At 48.1% G+C, this 20,174-nt stretch overlaps 7 protein-coding genes across 7 annotated transcripts; 3 read left to right on the forward strand and 4 right to left on the reverse strand.

Annotated features, from left to right (window-relative positions):
• Positions 1-1,270: 1,270 nt before the first annotated feature.
• FIESC28_09437 (uncharacterized protein) lies at positions 1,271-2,139 on the forward strand (the record flags this gene model as incomplete). Its single annotated transcript, XM_031163573.1, has 8 exons — positions 1,271-1,376; positions 1,427-1,459; positions 1,509-1,622; positions 1,672-1,704; positions 1,754-1,849; positions 1,902-1,931; positions 1,982-2,011; positions 2,063-2,139. 8 exons carry the CDS (start codon positions 1,271-1,273, stop codon positions 2,137-2,139), a joined length of 519 nt encoding a protein of 172 aa, XP_031012386.1.
• Positions 2,140-2,492: 353 nt separating this feature from the next.
• FIESC28_09438 (uncharacterized protein) lies at positions 2,493-4,311 on the reverse strand (the record flags this gene model as incomplete). Its single annotated transcript, XM_031163574.1, has 3 exons — positions 2,493-3,531; positions 3,581-3,874; positions 3,923-4,311. 3 exons carry the CDS (start codon positions 4,309-4,311, stop codon positions 2,493-2,495), a joined length of 1,722 nt encoding a protein of 573 aa, XP_031012387.1.
• A 4,399-nt stretch (positions 4,312-8,710) lies between these two features.
• On the reverse strand, positions 8,711-10,345 carry FIESC28_09439 (uncharacterized protein; the record flags this gene model as incomplete). The annotated part of the gene is made up of 1 exon (XM_031163575.1): positions 8,711-10,345. One exon carries the CDS (start codon positions 10,343-10,345, stop codon positions 8,711-8,713), a length of 1,635 nt encoding a protein of 544 aa, XP_031012388.1.
• Positions 10,346-11,918: 1,573 nt separating this feature from the next.
• FIESC28_09440 (uncharacterized protein) lies at positions 11,919-14,235 on the forward strand (the record flags this gene model as incomplete). Its single annotated transcript, XM_031163576.1, has 4 exons — positions 11,919-11,934; positions 11,985-12,112; positions 12,161-13,253; positions 13,301-14,235. 4 exons carry the CDS (start codon positions 11,919-11,921, stop codon positions 14,233-14,235), a joined length of 2,172 nt encoding a protein of 723 aa, XP_031012389.1.
• Positions 14,236-14,770: 535 nt separating this feature from the next.
• On the forward strand, positions 14,771-16,071 carry FIESC28_09441 (uncharacterized protein; the record flags this gene model as incomplete). Its single annotated transcript, XM_031163577.1, has 2 exons — positions 14,771-15,259; positions 15,313-16,071. 2 exons carry the CDS (start codon positions 14,771-14,773, stop codon positions 16,069-16,071), a joined length of 1,248 nt encoding a protein of 415 aa, XP_031012390.1.
• Positions 16,072-16,180: 109 nt separating this feature from the next.
• Positions 16,181-17,215, reverse strand: FIESC28_09442 (uncharacterized protein; the record flags this gene model as incomplete). The annotated part of the gene is made up of 1 exon (XM_031163578.1): positions 16,181-17,215. One exon carries the CDS (start codon positions 17,213-17,215, stop codon positions 16,181-16,183), a length of 1,035 nt encoding a protein of 344 aa, XP_031012391.1.
• Positions 17,216-18,713: 1,498 nt separating this feature from the next.
• On the reverse strand, positions 18,714-19,831 carry FIESC28_09443 (uncharacterized protein; the record flags this gene model as incomplete). The annotated part of the gene is made up of 2 exons (XM_031163579.1): positions 18,714-19,763; positions 19,817-19,831. The coding sequence occupies 2 exons, from the start codon at positions 19,829-19,831 to the stop codon at positions 18,714-18,716; spliced, it is 1,065 nt and encodes a 354-aa protein (XP_031012392.1).
• Between the last annotated feature and the right edge of the window lie 343 nt (positions 19,832-20,174).

The raw sequence follows: 20,174 nt of genomic DNA on the forward strand, positions 1-20,174 counted from the left end.
GAAGAAGGCTGAGACCGCTTTCGACCGTGCCTCTTTCGTCTTGGATAAGACGTTACATCTACTAATGCAGGAAAAGGAACCTGACAAGTGCTTGTAGGAGTTATGAGTCTGACTACCAGGGCAATGGCAACTGGGTTCTTGTAACTGAGGCAAGCATGGAATTGAACCAACAGGACTGTTCAGCTGGAAGCCACCATGGCTTTCTTAGGGCTACTTTGGTGAAGAAGATTTGTGGTGTTTTTGGCTCGAGAGCTAGACTTGGGAATGGAATGCTGGGGCTGACATGTGTTTCTGGGTTAGTTAACACTCAGACACTTAACTGATCCCAGGTCAGATCCCCCGCATCGGCAATTGATAATGACCTCATCTATCTAAATGATTTGCATGTCTATACGAGAAGAGCCGTATATCCGTAGTATAATCTCTGATGAAAGACGTCGTGATCTTATTCCCATGTCGTCGAATACATCATCGTTTTCGGAAGATAGTCAGACCATCGATCTTATGCACGTCTGACACAGACAGATGAAAGTTTATTGTGCTATTTACGTCTATGAAGAATGCCATAAGAAAAGCCCAGTTCCCCCAACGTGCATTAGCCGCGCATGATCTTCATCGACTAACAAGATGGTGGCTGGTCCCGAAGAGGCAATCCGCTGGCCTTCAACCTTCACAAGGCCATTCTAGAGCAGGCTTACACGATCGCCTAGACGGTATCTCTCATAGCCGGAGCTAGTGAGGTGAAGATGAAGCTGTGATAAGGAAAGCTTCTCAGCAAACTGCATAAAAGTAACATTTTGGCTTGTCAGCCTCCAATGGACAGCCTCCTCAGATGGTGATCCCCTCCACTTGCTCGTATCTTCAGCCGTCTCAAGACTGACTTATCTTAACGATGAGCGTGATACGAGGTGGCTCTCTGCCTTAGGCTTCACGAGTATTAGCGGTAAGCCAACTTCTGAAGATGTTCATGAGCGTGCCGCTTAAGCCGAGGCTGTCGTCTAAGCTATTGGGGGCAAGCTTCAGCTTCGAGAGGTTGAGCTTCCCATGCGGAAGATGCTTCAGGGTGGCTTATTCGGGAGAAGGAAGGTTCATCAAGATGGTCATGAGGATGTGCTCGTGCAGTAGCTCAGCGTCGATCGTCATCCATAAAGCTGGAGTTCCCTCCAAAGCTGAAGTTGCTCTTTACCAACCTTCTCTCACCATCTTTCAGCCTCGCAACTCAACACTCTCATACACGATTCATAGACTTTAGTCTCCTTGAAACATCAACATGAAGTTCTCTATTCTCTCTCTTGTCGCTCTTGCTGCGGGTGTTATCGCTGTGCCAGTCGCGGCTCCTGAACCTGTTCCGGAACCCGCTTCATACTCGGGCTATGGTAAGTGGTAACTCGGCAATAATTCGAATACTCTGCTGATACTCTGACAGGAAAATACCCCCCTAAGTCGTACAGCGGCTATGGTATGCAATACTATCTACCCTAAGACTAAAGGTGTTAACTTGTATACAGGTAGCTACAACTACAAAAAGTACTCCAACTATGGGAAATACAATAAGCGTGATGAGGCAGTAGAGAAGCGAGAGGCCGAGCCCGAGCCTGAACCTGCTGGCTACAGCGGCTACGGTACGTAATGTTCACTACTACTGAGTTCCTTATACTAAATGTTTTCTAGGGAAATATCCTCCCAAGTCGTACAGCAACTATGGTATGCAATGCTATCTGCCCCAAGACTAACGGCGTTAACTTCTATACAGGTAGCTACAATTACAAGAAGTATGCTAGCTATGGAAAATACAATAAGCGTGATGAAGGAGTAGAGAAGCGAGAGGCCGCAGGCTATGGAACTTACGGTACGTATCTCCAATCTCGCCATGAGAACTCTAGTTCTGATTGTTTTCGCAGGAAGCTACCCCAAAACATACTCCAACTACGGTTTGTCGCATGAGTCCCTACTCCAAACTTCAGTACTAACTAGACTCAAGGATCCTACCCCAAGACGTACAGCAACTACGGTTCGTGACACCCTTCTGCCACTGGTCTGTCCTTGACTAATAGTTCTTCAGGAAGCTACAACTACAAGAAGTACTCAAGCTACGGAACCTACAAGAGAACTGCTGAGTGGCTCAAGTCTCTCTTCTAATGTGGCTTTGGTGGGGAAGAGTATTGCAGTTTGGTATGCAGAATGTTCTTATGAACTACTTACGATTCTCAACGAGAGACATGTTCAATGCTTACACCAGATTGAGTTAATGGAGTGCTTTTGTTGTATGATGCTTTGGGGTTTCGAGTTTAGATACATTCTTGGACTCTCCTTAATAATGTTACTAGAGTCCTGCTCCATTTTGCCTTCAAATTCACAGTTCGCTTTGACGACAACAGTCTTAAGATTGGTAAGAATGTGCTAGATTCGTGATAATCTTGACTACATACACTCATAACCCTCGAACGGGCATCTTCATGCCTCCAAACAAAACACCATGTATATCTACACGCTTAAAACAGCCAAGAAACAAAGGTCTTGTAGAACCATCCACCACGGTTAGGGCCCTCGGCCTCGCGCTTAGCAGCCTGAGCAGCAAGGAACTCCTCCTCCTCGCGATCAATGACATCCTTGCCGGTGTAAAAGTCAGCCTCATGAGGCTTGACACCACGAGACTTGGTCCACATCTTGTGGCCAAAGATCAGGATCAGGTACACGGGAATACCCAGGTAACCGGTGATGAAGGTCTTGTACTTCTCGCCGCCAAAGATCTTGCCGGTGTCTGCGTCGCGAACGAAGACGTCGTAATTCTTGGTAAGTGCAATGAGGATGCACATGGCCAGAGCACCGACGGATCCCCACATGCCGAAGGGGGCGACGTAGGGGAACATGTCGTTGGACATGCCTTGAGCCTTCTTGGCGCGGCACCACCAGATGTGTGTTGTGAGGATGGAGATCCAGGACATAAGACCGAAGATGGTAGTAAGGTTGACGAAGTAGCCAAAGACCTTTGTCGAGTCATCCGCAACGTTCATGAAGGCGAGAAGACAGAAAGAAGCAGACATGGCAAGGGCGTAGATGGGAACACCGTGTTTGTCGGTCTTCTTGAAGATAGCAGGAGCGGAGCCATCGGAAGCAAGACCGTAGAGTGTACGACTGGCAATGTACAAATCCGAGTTGGAAGCGGAGAAAACGAAGACGCAGATACAGGCGTTGATGATGTGAGGAAGGATCTCAACACCAGCGACATCGGCAGCGACGACAAAGGGAGAAGCAGAAGCACCGGTCTTGGCCTTGTTGGCAAAGGCGAGCTTCTCAGAGTCGTAGGGAACGATCATGCCGACCAGGAGGACGGAAAGACAATAGAAGAAGAGGATTCGGTAAAAGGTCAACTTGATAGCACGAGGGATGGTCTTGCGAGGGTTCTGGGCCTCTGCGACTGTTACACCGACGAGTTCGGTTCCGAGATAGGCGAAGGTAGCGTTGACCATGCAGGACCAGAAACCGAGGAATCGTCCAGCGTCGCCAGTCATGATATAAGGCTTGAAGGCGCTGCTTCTTGTCAATAAAAGGTCACCATGTAGACGATTGGCAAACATACCCAGGGTTGCTCCAGTATCGGAAACCCTTTCGGTCATGGTCTGGACCACCACCAAGAGCGAGAACCAGTGAGAAAAGAATTATGCCGATGATGGTGATGACTTTGAATGAAGAAAGCCAAAATTCGAGTTCACCGAAGAATCGAATACCAAAATAGTTGATAACGCAGATAACGACTAGGAAGATGGCGATAAAGACACCTGGATTGACGGTATCTCGATCGACCCAGTATTGGATGACCAGCGCAGCAGCAGTGAGCTGGTTCGGCGTAACAATAATGTACTTAAACCAATATCTGCAATTGTCAGTTTCTCTTCCTAATCAGCAGATTTCGAGTACTTACGTCCAACCAAGCGCAAAACCAAGCGAAGGGTCACAGAATCTTGAAGCGTAACCAGTAAAACCAGCAGACATGGGCAACCAAGCGGCCATCTCACCGAGGGCCGCCATGACAAGAAAGACCACAAAACCAACAAGCGTATAACAGATGAAGACAGAGCCAGGTCCAGCTTGCGCAAGAGCTTTACCCGTACCGACGATGAGACCAGTTCCGATAGCACCACCGATGGCAATCATAGTGATGTGTCGGGCTTTGAGACCTCGGTGCAGGGATGTTTCGGCGCTGGTCTCGATACCGCGTATGTGACGATCTTCGCCGATGGCTACATCTTTGCTCGGAGGAGCGGCGACATCGTAGCCCAAGTCGGTCTTTTCGACGTCGTTGCGCGACATCTTGTTTGTTTGTTCTCTGACTTATAAAAGGTGGAGAGCCAAGATGCCAAGTGATTACTGTAGATACCAAGCTTTTGGAGGAGCCGGGAGCCAAGAGCCTTGGCGAGATTGACGGGTCTGGGCAGGGACGAACAGTAAAGATGTCGATCCAATATTCGACCCGCACTGAATCAACGTTGCACAAACAACACAAGACAAAGAGCAGAGAGGAAGAGACAGAAGGAGGGGGGATGTGATGGTAGTTAAATACCAACAGACATTTAGTGGTCTCTCCCTCTAATCGGGGACTTATCAGTGTCAAAATGCCAAGACAAAACTACAATAACTCACCAAAAGATGCAAACAAGACCAGGCTCAAATTGGAAGCCATGTTCTGCTCTGATGGAACCCTACACGGGGCGGGCGTCCAGACGAAGATCAATCACGTAAAAGGGTTGGTACTAACTTGTGCTTGAGCCTTGAATGCTCACCACCAACAGTCACTCCGTCAGTCAGCTATCTATGTCTGCATGTGGCGAGAACAGTCTCTATTTTGCCTCGCCGCTTACATGCACCACACTGTAATTCTTTGCATCTGTAGTGTTCAAGATCCAGAAACAATTTGTATTTCTCTTCTCATATCTATCGGGCACAGGGCGGATTTCCAGGCTTTCTTCTTGTCTCATCTCTATGGTGACACCAGTCCAGCCCCCAACTAGAAAAGATCATCCAAGCTATAACGCCGAGGTTGAATTGAATGAGAGAATAAAAAAAGCATTAGCCTACTTTCTAGAAAGACTCAGAGATAAGCTTTCCCCCCGGCGGTTCACCCCGGCCCATAGAATATAGCCCCGAAGAACTCCTCCAATGTAATGATTTGGGGTTACGTATTCTAGATGCTTATTTTCTCATCTCATTGCAGGTATCGTACAGTAGAGGATCCACCGCTATCAGAGAAAACAGACCACTCCTTATCAGGAAGGTGGCTATATCTCTTCGTGTCGTGTGTGACATGAACCTCTGAGATACTATCCCTGGTATCTGTAGTGTTTATCTCTCTTCTGCGGGGAAACCCCCAGCAAATCATTTTGACTTGCAAGGATTACCTTGCCTTGACTGTAAGGAACCTTTGGTGGACACACCTCTTGATTTTCAACTCACATGATCTTTATCTCTTTATTCTCTCACTTCTCTTCTCCGCACTGCATGTCTTCTTTTAGTCAGTGGCTTTGTTAGTTACCTCGGACTTTGCAACGATCAACCCCAAACTAACGGTAATTTATACCGTTCCCCCAATAACTCTAACTCTAAACAACATGCTTAAATCCAATCTGTTACCTTATTGTTAGCTAAGGTAAATTCTCCAACCCCAGAATTACTGTGCGTCAGCTTTGATCACTTGCCTTTTTGGGGTTCTCCCCGCAGTTGGGTCTAGACTTTACTGTTTGCTTGGCATCAGAATAAGCATCGCATCCCATCTAAAGGCACGGATCATCCGGGCAAGAGAGACAAGACAAGGAAATGCACTGGCATGACTAGTTAGTTCTGCTAAATAACAATCGATTGTGTTATGAAAATCCATTCTCGGATGATATTGAGACATTGAAAGCCTCGAGGGCTGAGTACTAATCTAAATGCGCAAATGTAACTAATAAACGTGCCTTGGGGTATGCCTTGATGCACTGCACGGGCGATCTGGAACACAGCTCTCGGGCTTCGGCATCACACCTGTTCGTTACTATCCTTGTTTCCTTCTTATCGGGTACCTCATGAGCTGATCAAGGCAGCCTGAGAAAAATGCAAATCAAGCCGAGGCCGAAAGGGAACAGATTGACAGGAACAATCTATTCCAAGCCCTCTAGCTCGATTTGGGAACATCTTGTATGCAGGCAATCATTTCGCTGGACATGTTTGTACTCGGGACCATCTGTTTGGCAAGCTTCCGACATGAATGCAGTCTTGTGATGTAATGTTTTGGGCCGGAGACTGCAACCGTTAGCTTTCCAGATGCTGCTGCTATAGACTCCATGGCACAGATGTATCCATCAGTAGAAGAGTTATAATGGTGTTGATGAGATATATCGATGAAAGATCACCTGCTGTTTCAGGAAGTTGGATTGGGGCAATATATTCATGCAAATACCTTCATGGGGATTTCAGCAAATAGGCAAAGTGAGGTTCAGGAGGGAATCAATCTGATACATGATAGGGAAAATCACACATAATTATCTTCTGAAAGCTAGACATTGCTTTCTGGGCAAAACAGGTTTAAGAGATCCTTAGATTCTACTTTGCTCCCGCTCTTGGCACATTGGTTTGCTTGTGCCTGCTTGCACTGACGATCCACCATTATTTGTCACCACTGCCAAATTACCTTGATTGCTTCTCCTAAGCTGGACTGGATAAGCTCTATAGTTTCTTAAGTTTTTACTTGATTGCTGAGAAAATCATTCGCCTACAATCTGTTACATGACAGTAAAAGAATCGTCCGGTTACCAAAGCGAGGCATCTGCTTGCCCTGAGTAGGTATGCTTGATAATACACTTCCTTGCAATTAATACTTCAGCTTTCTACTTCTATTGCGATTGGCTTGGCTAACACTGTGAGGTTTGCTCACTCATCTGACCAAACTCCTCTCGTGTATGCCCACCGTTTCGATGATTTCGGACTATCAACAACAAACAGGGTCATTCTGATCGTCACCGAGGATAGGTCATGAGACCCTCGTTATATCTATAAGAAGGCGGCCATTCGCACTCCAAGTTTCACTCTTCTCCATAATTGCGTCTCTCCTTTTCTCACGCATATATATATTATGACCCTGCTGGTGCTCCATCCACCCCCCCGGCGCTCTCGCCACAAGTCATGGCGCTGATGTCTGTCTTATCAGCTGGCTCTCCGGGATTTGCTCCAAGCTTGCTAGGCCTTCTTGTACGCGAGCATGATGAGTCTTGTGAGTGGTTGATACTCCAAGGATTTAAAAGTAAGTAATCGACCAAGGGGTTCAGAAGAATCTTTCATCTACATAATAAGATTCTTGCTGATTTGCTTTAGTTTATATATATATATATATATATATTCGCTTGTCAACTTGGGCCCTGTGCTGGTGTTAAGCGAGGTCCATCACATCAAGAACTTCACCAGCCGAACGTGCGTCACTATCCGCAAGCTCAGGGAGAGACTGGACACATTTATCATGATGTCTGGGACTCAATTGGCTGACACGCGGGTGGACGGATACGCCGTGTTGTCACTTCTTCGGAGCCACGACATTGGCTATGTTACGGCCACAGTACGCACAGAAGGCAGTACTGCAGACGGAAACGAAGTTCTTGATGAGCGGAGTGATCGATCACTGAATCTCGAATTGTTCGCCCAGAAGAAAGCTGTTCTGTGTCGGCATGATCGATGAGAGATTCGTATCGCCCATCACATAGGGTCCGTCAGATGCCACATCCATGCTATGGCATATATACAAAGCCCGTGAAATACCGTCAATCGGTTGTGGCCTATTGCTTCGTCCTCATGTTGTTTCTACTATAGTAACACAGACGATCATGTCTTTCGTGAGTATTTCACTCCTTTATATGTATTCACATGCTAATCTCCGAGCAGTAGTACGTTTGGCGGGGATGCTTTCATCAATATCCTAGCTGGCAAACAACTTGAAGTTATGGTTGCCATCTTTACTATTCTGTTCCAATGTCACTCACAAATCTTCCTGGCGGTTAGAACCTATCATCTTTATCCCTCATATCTAACATGGGATTAGGCGACGTGATCCCTACAGGACGGTCTTCGCGGCCCCAAGCGCCAACGTCTTGTTTGGACAGCAAGACGGTGTCTTTGCCCAAAAGGTACGCTGGACGATTCGAAAGCTTGTGTGTATATATATACTACGTCTATAATCCTTCCACTTCGACCATGGCAAGATATTGACTCATGTTTTCCCCGCAACACCAAACGCTCCTGCGTCGACCTCGCGGCATCCTTCTGCAAGAAGAGGACAATCATAGTATTCTTGGAGTACCATAAGGGCGATACTCACACTTACTCACAATCACACGCACGCTTATACATATGCTTACACTTATACTCATATATGTATTCATTTCCGAGACAAAGACGAAGAAGAGCCCACTCTCCGGTACTCTGGGCTGTTACCACTGGGAGAAGTATACATTGACCAATTACTGAGCTTTGCGCCCTACCATCGATTGATACGTCTCATTGATATTGAATCAGTTTATTTCATATAAGATGAAAGGAGGATAAGGATAATGGCAGGGACATAAAGATGGTATTGCCAAAAGAATTGACTAAAAGTGATGTATGAGAATTTGGAAAGTCACGCAATACTCGACAACGGATGATTTGGATATTCAGTATCGCTTTGCTAGATATCTTCCATAGTAAAAATTTAGAAATCTAAAAGGTCCAAGTATGAATGATTCTCATGATTCAACGGGAACTTGAGGTCCCTCTCACTTGATCTTCCTGGATGGCCTGGCCTAACACCCAACATACCCCTGCCAAACGGCACCTGCGTCGTTTGTCCAATCCTAAAAGTGACTCCCTTCGATCCAAACTTTTCCCCAAGTTCCTTGATCTGCTCTTTCGGTGGTGCTTCATAAGGGTCCACAGCAACAACACTCAAGTTTGGGAATCGGTATATCTTCTCTGCCATGCCCAATAAATCGCGATGCATCTCTGGCCATGCAAGCACCATTCCTATATGGAGGATGCGTAATGATGAGGGAAGACTGGCCATAAATATTTCAGGGCCGATGTCTCTCATTGACTCGAAGCGTCGTTGTCGCTCTTCTTCATCGTCGAACACAGGTCCGTAGAGTAGAAGTTGCTCTATCTCTAGAATCTCTAGACGCGGGAAGTTTACGAAGCTGGCATCACCTCGCAATGAAGAGTCCCAGCGGAGGAACATGGATACTTGTTCTATGATGTCTTGTGCGCCGCCGGATGTGTGTTCCCATGTCGTGGTGGTGTAGCATAGCCGTCGCAATGACTTTTTAACAGGGACGAGATGATTATGCTGAAGTATCGTATACTTGTCCATGTCGCAGAAATACTCCAAGTCCTCAAGGACTGGGCTGCGTCGAAGGATTTTGGCCAGATTTTCTGGATCTAGGCCATGAAGTGAGAGTCGGCGAAGGCTTGAGAGAGCAGTGTCCCAAGGCTCTGCTCGAAAGCGCTCACGTAAAGGGATATCTGTTCCGCAGTCGGCATCACTGGCTGCTAGTATCTCGAGGTTTTGTGCTTTGGCCAAGACATCCTGCATTTGTTGTATGTGACAGCACTCATCCGGATTCTTCCCCTGGCCGGGTAATACCAGATATTTGAGATTTGGTAGATAGAATGGTGAGTCTCTTATGTACTGTAACCCCTCTGAAGATGATCTGTAGATGAGAAGTTGCTCCACAAATGGTGCAGCCATGATAGAGGCTTCTTGTAGCCACTTTGAGTCAACTTGCTCGTATGAGGGCAAAGCGCGGAATCCAGCGCGTTCACCGGCTTGTCGAAATAGATCCTGCGTAGCTTGGGGGATTTGACGAGCGGTAACCTCTCTTAAAGCAAAGAATGCCAACGCCCGCACATGCTTCGCCAGGTCAGGTCGCTCGAGTAATGTCCGAAGAAACGTCTCCAGAGTCTCAACCTCCCGTAGTCTAGCATCCGTATCAACCCGCCACTCGGGACTACTTGACGGGTCAGACTGTCGCCCTGAGTGATAACAGTGATACAAGATAGGTTGCGCAGTATTGCGAAATCTTCGACATGTACGGCTCAGCCGTGATAATGCCTGCTGGGCCTCGATGGCGTGGTCAATCTCGTCAGGCGGGAGATCGACAACATGTGCATGCTGACAATGCACACATAGATTGCGGCAGATTGCAGTGAAGATCTCCACTGGTAGATCCTCCAGGGAGATACGTCTTCGTTTCCGCCAGAAGAAGGGAACTTCGGCTTGGAAGATTGGTTGGAGAGACCAGAATGATCCTCCATGGAGAATATCCTGGTCCATCCTTGCGACAAGATGCATTATGGGGTGATTATGGTGAGGTTTCGAATGTGTCAGGGACGTGGGTTGTAGATGCTGGTGTAAGATGGAGTTATGCTTGAAGTCGTAGGGCCGGCAGGATGAGTATCTAGATGGCTCAACTTGGACAGTACTGAAGAAACACGGGTATGAGGGGTAATTATAGACGAGAGACTCTTTAAGCTCGAGTGGCCGAAACAATAATAGGAGACCGGTGAACACAATGTAGAAGAGGGAGTGGATCGCGGGATCATCGACTTCCCATCTTACGATAGCGCCTAGCAAACAGGACCCCCTAGAGCGCTGAAGGAACGGGGAAGTTTACTTAAACGTAATAGGTGCAGAGAGATTCTCGGTAGGATCGAGGCTAAAGTTCCTTTGGGTCAAGCCAATCGGTGTATTATGGTTGGTCTTGTCCATCACCTTGACCCTCGTGGGAAACAACCTTCAGGTGCATTATCAAGGATCAAGGACTAGGATCATGCCAGGTGGGTGGCAGAAGAATTGTCCTCTAAAGCTTAGGTTGCCAAAATAAAGTAGCCTAAGAGCGGATCTAAACTGGCATAAAATGACTAAACTATTTCGTCTCTTATGCTCTTAGCGGTCATTTCTTCTGGCACCCTGAGGCATGCCCAGATGTTGTCGTTATACATGGATTCCTTTCTGGCAATATGTGCGTTTTTCCAAGAAGGTGGTAGCTTCGGGCGTACGGGAAAGCTGAGAATGGCTTGGTGTAAGCGATAAGATACAACATCACGTCTGATGTTGATAGTCCATGATATTATAGGGCTCAAGAGGAATGCTGAAGATGATGGTAGAGGAAACAAAACAAACAAGAGTTTGTGTAAAGATCTAGCTGCTGTAGATGTTCAGCAGAGAAAAAGCAAACATGACCATGCTCTTGGAAAGATCAGCTCTAACGATAGATGGTCAAGAAAGCGAAGTATCAGGTCGCTGCAAGTGGACCAGAAAGTGATGAAACTCCACATTCCCACGATTGGAGTGGCCTCATTCTTGATCAGCCAAGCTTCCAACAGAGTAATTAAACCATCCAACTGCGTAGAAGAGCTGACAGGCTCAGGGTCATGGGTTGTAACCTTCGCGTATCGAGTCTTCGCTTCTCCATATCCAGTAATAATTCAGGAACGCGGGCTACGGAACGAGGCCGAGAACCTTGTTAGGCTTTTCAACGTGGGCTGATGTTTTTGATCAATAGAAAGATAAAGCAATTTATTAGACTTTAACGACAATGTTCTGACTCGTGATGGTTGGTGATGGTCTAATATTAGTTATTCAACGTGCTGCACGATCCCGCTGTCATTTAACGCTGGCGTGCTTTTTAGAGTCCTTTTTTTGCTTCGTTTCCAGAATAATCGACACACTGACAGCTGAGAAAAGATGAGCCATCATATTCTGGTTGGAGGAACGTGCACGTGATCTCGCACCGGGTCGCGTCACCTTCCAGGCTACCACTCGCGTCTCACTGGACCCAAGACAATCCCTACCGCGTAAAGCACGTTTGAGGACTGCACTTGAAGGTGGTCACACGAATTGTCAGCCGCTCAACATAAAAAAGATGCCTGAGCTTAGCGGTAAGATTATACTCTGCTGCCTTTGGCGTAGGTCTCACTAACGACCGTAGAGGCGGACACAATCCGCATCCTCGTTGCGACCGACAATCATGTCGGCTACGAAGAACGAGATCCCATCCGCAAGGATGACAGTTGGCAAACTTTTGACGAGATCTTGAATCTTGCCCGCACTGAAGATGTACGAATCTATTGTTCTTTGTTACAATTTCAGCTTCTAACCTGTTAGGTCGACATGGTTCTTCTCGCCGGTGATCTCTTCCACGACAACAAACCCTCCCGAAAGTCCCTTTACCAAGTTATGCGTACTCTCCGACAAAACTGCTTAGGCATGAAGCCTTGTCCGCTGGAGTTTCTTTCCGATGCTGCATCTGTGTTCGAAGGCGCTTTCCCACACGTCAATTACGAAGATCCCGATATCAACGTTTCGATTCCTGTCTTCTCCATCCACGGCAATCACGACGATCCTTCCGGTGAAGGCAACTTTTGTTCACTCGATTTATTACAAGCAAGTGGATTGCTGAACTACTACGGCCGAGTGCCTGAGGCGGACAATATCGAGGCCAAGCCAATTCTACTACAGAAGGGTCTTACAAAACTGGCACTGTTTGGAATAAGCAATGTTCGAGACGAGCGAATGTTTCGAACTTTTCGAGATCACAAAGTCAAGTGGTTCCGACCAGGCGCTCAAATGGGTGACTGGTTTAATCTCTTGGCTGTTCACCAGAATCACCACGCACATACAGCCACATCCTATCTCCCTGAGAATGTCTTACCAGATTGGTTGGATCTGGTGGTTTGGGGTCACGAACACGAATGTTTAATCGATCCTACACAGAACCCCGAGACAGGCTTCCATGTTATGCAACCTGGTTCCTCGGTCGCAACTTCATTGGTGCCTGGTGAGGCTGTCCAGAAGCATGTCGCTATTGTAAGTGTGACAGGCAAGGACTTCAAGGTTGACAAGCTTCCACTCAAGAGCGTACGCCCATTTGTCACACGGGAACTCAATCTTGCCCAAGATAAACGGTTCAAGGGTCTTGACAAAAAGAAGGACAACCGTCAAGAGGTGACCCGCAGATTGATGGAAGTAGTCGAGGAGATGATTGAAGAGGCCAATGCAGACTGGGAGGCGATTCAAACAGACGAAGAAGCTCTAGAGGAACGACCCCTCCCACTGATCCGTCTCAAGGTGGAGTACACAGCACAAGATGGTGGTCAGTTCGAGATCGAGAACCCTCAGAGATTCTCTAATCGATTCGTCGGCAAAGTGGCTAACACGAATGATGTGGTCTACTTTTACCGCAAAAAGACATCACAGCGTAAGTTATCCCAGTGGTCAATTACAAACTTGACTAACGCATCACAGGCAAGACAAACGCTGCCAACCCAACGGAAGCTCTTGAGGCGCTTGAAGGTGCTGACGACATGGTCAAGGTCGAGAATTTGGTTCAAGACTTTTTATCAGCACAGTCGCTCAAGGTCCTGCCCCAAGGACCTTTTGGTGATGCCGTGACCCAGTTCGTGACAAAGGATGACAAGCATGCGATGGAACTATTCGTGTCAGAACACCTAACAGGCCAGGTACGATCCATGTTGGGTCTCGAATCAGACGATGAGGATCTGAACAGCGCCATGGACATTTACCGCACAAGAATTGAGCAGCAACAGGCTAGTGGCGCAAACGTTGCTCCAACAGAGAGAAAGAGAGTTCTCAAGCCCAAGCCTGCAACCTGGGACAGCGATTTTGATGGCGCTTGGGAAGAGGAGGCAGATGCCTGGACATATGAGGATGAGCAACAGGCTGAAAACACGCCCGCACCCGCGCCCGCCCCTGCTAAGAAGACAGCACGAGGAAAGGGGAAGGCAGCGCAACAAGACGCAGACTTGATGGATGAAGACGAACCACCTGCCAAAAAACCAGCAGCCAAACGAGCAACGCGCACTACAAAAGCAGCACCGGCCAAGAAGGCACCCGCAAAAGGTCGAGGCCGTAAGGCATTTGTGAGTAGTGAGGAAGAGGAAGAAGAGGAGGATGTGGTAATGGAATCAGAAGATGAACCAGCTCCTCCACCGCCAAAGACGCGACGAGCTGCTGCAACGAAGAGCACTGCCAAAACTCCTGCAAAGACTCCGGCTGCCAAACCAGCAGCTAAGAGCACACGACAGACCAAGTTGAACTTTTCACAATCTCAGAAGAGCGGTACACAGAGTAAAGCGGTTGAGATTAGCGACGATGAGATTTCAGATGATGATGCATTTGAGCCAGCGCCGGCTCCAGCACCCCGTACTCGCAGGAGATAGATGACTGTGCAAAAGGGATACCCACATGAGTATGGAAGACGATGAAAAAGTACAGAGATTTCACGATGAATTGAGCGAAGCAGGCACTTTAATGACCAATCATTATACATATCTTCTTGATCTGACTCCCACAGTCCAACATCGCCTCTGCTTTCGGAGCCGGAGCCGAAGCCGAAGCTATAGAGACAAGCTGCGGGCCGCAGATTGCGGGGTAGGATTTCCGTGTTAGTCTAGCTCCTTGGCTTGCTCACGTCTTATTCAGCTCAAGTGAACATTTGACTTACAAATAAGATGGAAAAGAGGCGCCGAGACTTCCGCTAGGTGAAGCATAAGGTTAATGGTAGTGATCGACTGTAGTAATGGCTCAATTGGTTGAATTGACTGCCCCGCTCGTTGCCATCTCGTAACATAGCATAACATAACTCTAACTACTCATCTTCTCTTATTAGTCCACTCGCCTAATCTTGTATATAAGTGCGCTGACCCAGCTTATATTCATACGATCTCTGTACTCCTCAGCTCAAGAACCAATACAATGGCCGCAGCTGGTCACATCCGTCTGGGAACTGCCTCCCCCGGCCCTCCCTCCTCCTCATCCGAGACAATAGCCCTCATCGACACCATCGCCCAACGCGCCGCTTCCTCAAAGATCGATATCCTCCTCCTCCCCGAAGCCTTCATCGGCGGCTACCCCCGCGGTAGCTCTTTCGGTTGCGTAATCGGCGACCGCAGCGCCGCAGGTCGCGAAGAGTTCGCTCGCTACTTCGACAATGCCATTGACCTTGGCGATACTGTTGGACCGGCTGGTGGTGGTGCGGGTGTTAAGTGGGTGAAGAGGCAGCTTGGTGAGGAGGATGAGGTTCGTGGGGATGGATCAAGGGATGAGTTGGAGCGCATTGCGAGAGATACGGGTGTTTTTGTTGTTGTGGGCTGTATTGAGAAGGCCGGCGGGAGCTTATATTGCTCTGTGGTTTATGTTTGTCCTAAGGAGGGTATGCTTGGAAAGCGTCGCAAAGTACTCCCCGTACGTCCTCTCTTCTTAACCTTACTTGATGCTATTGACTAATGTTTTTCTAGACCGGCACTGAGCGCCTCGTCTGGTCACAGGGCTCACCGAGCACCCTCCGCGCGGTAACGACCACCATTCGCGGCATTCGCATCAACCTCGCCGCTGCGATTTGCTGGGAAAGCTACATGCCTCTCCTACGACAGAGTCTCTACTCGCAGAACATCAACTTGTATCTCGCGCCTACAGCTGATAACCGCGATGCATGGTTGAGTGTGATGCGCACTGTTGGTGTGGAGGGACGATGCTTCGTTGTTAGCAGTAACATGTGCATCCCGAAAGGCTCGCCTGCTGAGACAACTGAGACAAATGGCAATGGAAATGTTCCTGCTGCTCGAGAACGACGAGGGTCATGTCTCACGGAGGAGGGATTCGAGATTGCCCTTCCGAAATCGCCTTCTCAGTCACGTCGTCGCAGAAAGTCTGTGTTTGACGAGGATGGAAATGAGATTGTTCTTGGATGCGAAGACGATGGTGAAGCACCTGCGCCTGCTAAACGACCACAACTTGCCTCTCTGAAGGAAAGCAACAAGACTGAAGTCAACAGGGCTGACTACGTCTCGGCTGGTGGTTCATCTATCGTATCACCTTTCGGAGATGTCATTGCCGGACCGCAGTGGGGAGACCCTGACGGTTTGATCTACGCCGATGTGGATTTCCGCGATTGTATCAGAGGACGACTGGATCTTGACACAGCAGGAAGCTACTCGCGAAACGATTCGTTCAAGTTGAGTGTTGAAGGGCTGAACTTGGATCCTCTGCCTTATTAGTTAACAAATAGTTGTATCAGATTGTAATGCCATAACGCCTGTGGGAGTTCCCATGCTACTCCAAGTCTATGAATATCCTAACGCCTCGCCGTGAAACAGAATGTTATCGTTACTTGGACTCATCACCAGGCGGCGTCTGTCGCCTTTGCTCCTCCATCACCTTCCGCTCCGTCTCAACCTGTTTCCGCTGCCTCTCAAGAGCAGCCTGCGCAAGGACTTCTCTCCTGCTCATCCCAGCACTAGGATTGCCCGTCTTTGTACCACCCAATACAAACTCGCCACCCGTCCAACCGCCGAAATCCTCAGGATAATCCTCCTCATCGTCGCCAGTCCCAGAAACAGTATATCGTGACGTCTCACCAATCGTATGTCCGCCAGATTTCCAATCCGCAGCATCAACCTCCCGCTCGATCTGATGACACAAGTCCCAGAAGTTCCTGTCGTGCGGACCGTGGATGTTGTGCGCCAGTTCGTGGCATAGCGTTTTGCGAATGGTTTTGTAATCGCGATACCCATCGTACGCATCGGTTCGTAAGCGCAGTTCGATCACCTCGCCCTTATTGCGGTTCAAGCCCAAGATTCGACTTGTTCCCTCGTGTGTTTCCTGCGTGTATGAAAGAGGTTCCATCTCTGTAAGGAGTCCGACGGTGTATTTGTGCTTCAGCATCGCGGCGCGAATACCGGGGTCTTCTTTGAGGCGCATGAGGAGTTTCTGACTGCGCTCTGGATTTGGGAGACCAGCTAGCGGTTTAACCTGGAGGAATGTATACTGCGACTCTTCTGGCTTTCGACGGGTGATCGGCTGTCGTGCTTTACTCCTCTGCGCCATTCTCGCGGCATTGCGCTTGGCCACGCGCTCCGCCATATCCTGAACCTGCTGTATTTCTGCGGCCGGCGAACCCATGAGGGTCAAGGGTTTGCCCTTCAGGTCTGTGAGAGGCATATCGGGGTTCTTGAAGGGCGCTTTGAGGAGAGGAGTTTTCGGGGCGATGATCTTTTGGTTTGCGACGGGAACATCGAGGCTCGCTTCGATTTCGTTGAAGAGGTCTGTGACGGTCGCATCTTCGGGGAAGGAGAATTCGTAGGTTACTTTCTTGTGGGTTATGGAGAGCGTGAGCCACTGCTGCTGCTCGTTGTCGGACATGTTTGTACAGCAGCGGAGTGGCGATGGGTTCTTTAGGCTGGTTATGGTCACGGTTTATGCCAATGGCAGAAAATCAGATAAAATGTGGTAAGTATTAATTTGAAGAGGTATGCGATAAGAAAGATAAGAATTGTATATGGGAGTAGAGGTTATTATATGGTTCGGATATTGTAAGCAAGAAGGTGATGGATAGATAGTATGGTCGCAGGTGATACTATCGTGTTCGGACATGTTCGGTGTTCTGCTTTGTAATACGTCACTGCCACTGCCTGGACGCCACTTTTTAGCAGGCGATCTATTTTGGTGGACAGTGATTATTCATTCATTAGGTACCTATTGTACAAGATCGGATATACTATAGAAAAGTCATGGAAATCTTGGCGAATACCGATAAGTCTGTTTAATCAGATATTGTTATTTTATTCGAGATCAATCGATAAGTCCAACTGAATATCATGTTTGTGTAAGCAGTTTATAATATGCGCGCGCATGAATTGGCCAACTTTGCTGGCTTACATAGCATGACTGTCATCACTCTACCTCAATCTACGATGTGCAACAAATAGTCAGTCATCTTGATCACTTAGATCAGTTCCAATATTTACTTCTAATAATGAAGGGGCATCCTTCAATGTACATGTTCGAGTTAATAGCAGCTACAAACCACCATCAGAATAGTTGTGATTGACAATAAAATTACCCTAAACCGCTCCTCCATTGAGTGTCTGAGCGTAAACCTCGCCACCACAACAAAACCCAATCTTATCAATCACCAGATCCAAGATGATCACAACCCGCAATAGGATCTTAATTCAGTTTCGGTTGGCTCGCTTGTTAAATCGTCAAACGAAGCACGACCCAAATATTGGGAATGTTATGTGCCACAGGGAACCACTTACACGGACCAGGGACCAGGTCACAGAGCCTCATCACATCACCTCACCAGCCTCACCGTAGGTAGATCTCCCGTCAAAGCGCAAAAGACGTTAAGATCTACTAAGAGGATCCGACCCGATCGTGGTTCCCTCTTTTAGCCTCCTTTTTAACCGCCCGCACGGGTTGCAACTGAGACAAGACGGACTCTCAAGCTAGGGTAGGGCCAAAGTTTAAGTACGGTAAGACTCCAGATCCAAATCTTATGTCCTCACCCGAAGTGTCACGTATCACATTGTGATGCTGTCAAAAAACTTAAAAATGATGACTGTTTATTTGATACAGAAGATAGATAATAACAAAAATGAGAGAAGCCGTTACTTCATTTCATTGCATTGCCCAAACGCCGTCAAGATATAGATAGACATATATATAACAGATTTCGTCCGTTTCTTTCGTCGCCTCGATTATATAATAATAATAATTGTAGCAAAATCATGCTCCTTCCCTGTCGTTACATGTCACTATTGGCTATGCACTTGTCAGATGAGAGGGCGGACGATAAAACAAAAGGGGGTCCGCAACTAGGTGTAGGGGGGAGGATGGGGGAGGGGGGACTTGTAACTTACAGTAGAGCCAATGTGAGATCACCGTGGATTCTCGCCTTGAGTTCGATTTCGATTTCGAGGTTGAGTTCGAGGTGCAGACTGAGAGCATCGCTCTTACCACCGCCACCGCTCTCCTGTTGCTGTTGCTGCTGCATCTGTTGCTGTTGTTGTTGCTGTTGCATCTGCTGCTGTTGACGCTGCTGCTGCTGCATCTGCTTGTTCTTATCGTCGCTCTTGGAAAACTGCTTTCGGCCCTCATCGTCAGATTCTTCGTCGAGCCAGGCTGGGCGTCGACGTCTTACATCACCGGCCTTTGCGTTTCCTCGTTTGCCGCCTCGTTCTTGCTGCTGAGGTGGAGTAGCGGGTTCATTCTCATCCTCGGACTCGGACTCTGACTCGTCTTCAGAGTCTTCTTCCTCTGAGTCTTCTTCGGAGTCGTCCTCGGAGTCGAAGTCGTCATCATCGTCATCTTCAGACTCGCTCTCGCTCTCCTCCTGCTTGACGGGCTGCTTCTTCTTCTGCTGCTGCTGGGGCTTAGCCTCTTCGGTCTTGTTGTCGGCTTCAGCCTTTGCCTGCTCTGGCTTGGAGTCGGCGGCGTCTTCCTCCTTCTTTACCTCCTCGGGCTTCTTGTCCTCGGCCTCGGCCTTGGCTTGCTCAGGCTTAGACTCTTCAGGCTTCGAATCCTCAGGCTTAGCTTGCTCGGGCTCCTTGGACTCTTTGGGCTTTGCGTCTTCAGGCTTAGATTCTTGAGACTGGTCCTGCTCGGGCTTTGACTCCTCAGACTTTGACTCTTGGTCTTGCTCGGGCTTCTGCTCGTTGTCTTCGGGTGTCTCAGCCTTTGCGTTCTCCTCAGTATCGGGCTTGGATTCATCCTTGTTGGAGTCGTCCTTGGACTCAGACTCGTTTTGGCCTTGCTGCTGTTGACCTTCCTGGTTCTGGTCCTGTCCTTGTTGCTGGTCGTTGTTGTCGTCGCCCTGCTGACCGAAGGGGTTGTTGTTGTCGTTGTTATCGTTGTTCTCGTTACCCTGCCCAAACTGGTTCTGGGTAGAGTCCTTCTGCTGCTCGTCCTAGAGGACATTTAATTCCCGATCGGATACTTACTTGTAGTGCTAAAACTTACCTGTTGAGTTGACATGGTGACTGATGTTTTAGATTGTTGCGCTTAGGTGGATAGTGTCGTGAGTGGTTTGGATTGGTTTCAAAAAAAGACAATGGCTTATAATGCTATGCTTGCTGATAATTAATGAAAATAGTTTCTTTACTAAAACTAAAACTAAAGGATTCTGCGCATGAGATAGTTTTTGAGATTTAAGATGTTGCAGCACAGCAAAAACCTGTTGACGAGGCTTGACTGACGCAATAAGTGTCATCCCATCCGACCTCAACCCCCATGTCGAACCGGTTTCTACTGTACTGTAACTACAGGCTGGCCAGGCACTGGGGGAGGGGAGACACGGCAAGTCGTAACCGCCTGGAGA

This window comes from Fusarium coffeatum (assembly GCF_003316985.1).
Source record: "Fusarium coffeatum strain FIESC_28 chromosome Unknown BRIP53273_contig_241, whole genome shotgun sequence".
Lineage (NCBI taxonomy): Eukaryota > Fungi > Ascomycota > Sordariomycetes > Hypocreales > Nectriaceae > Fusarium > Fusarium coffeatum.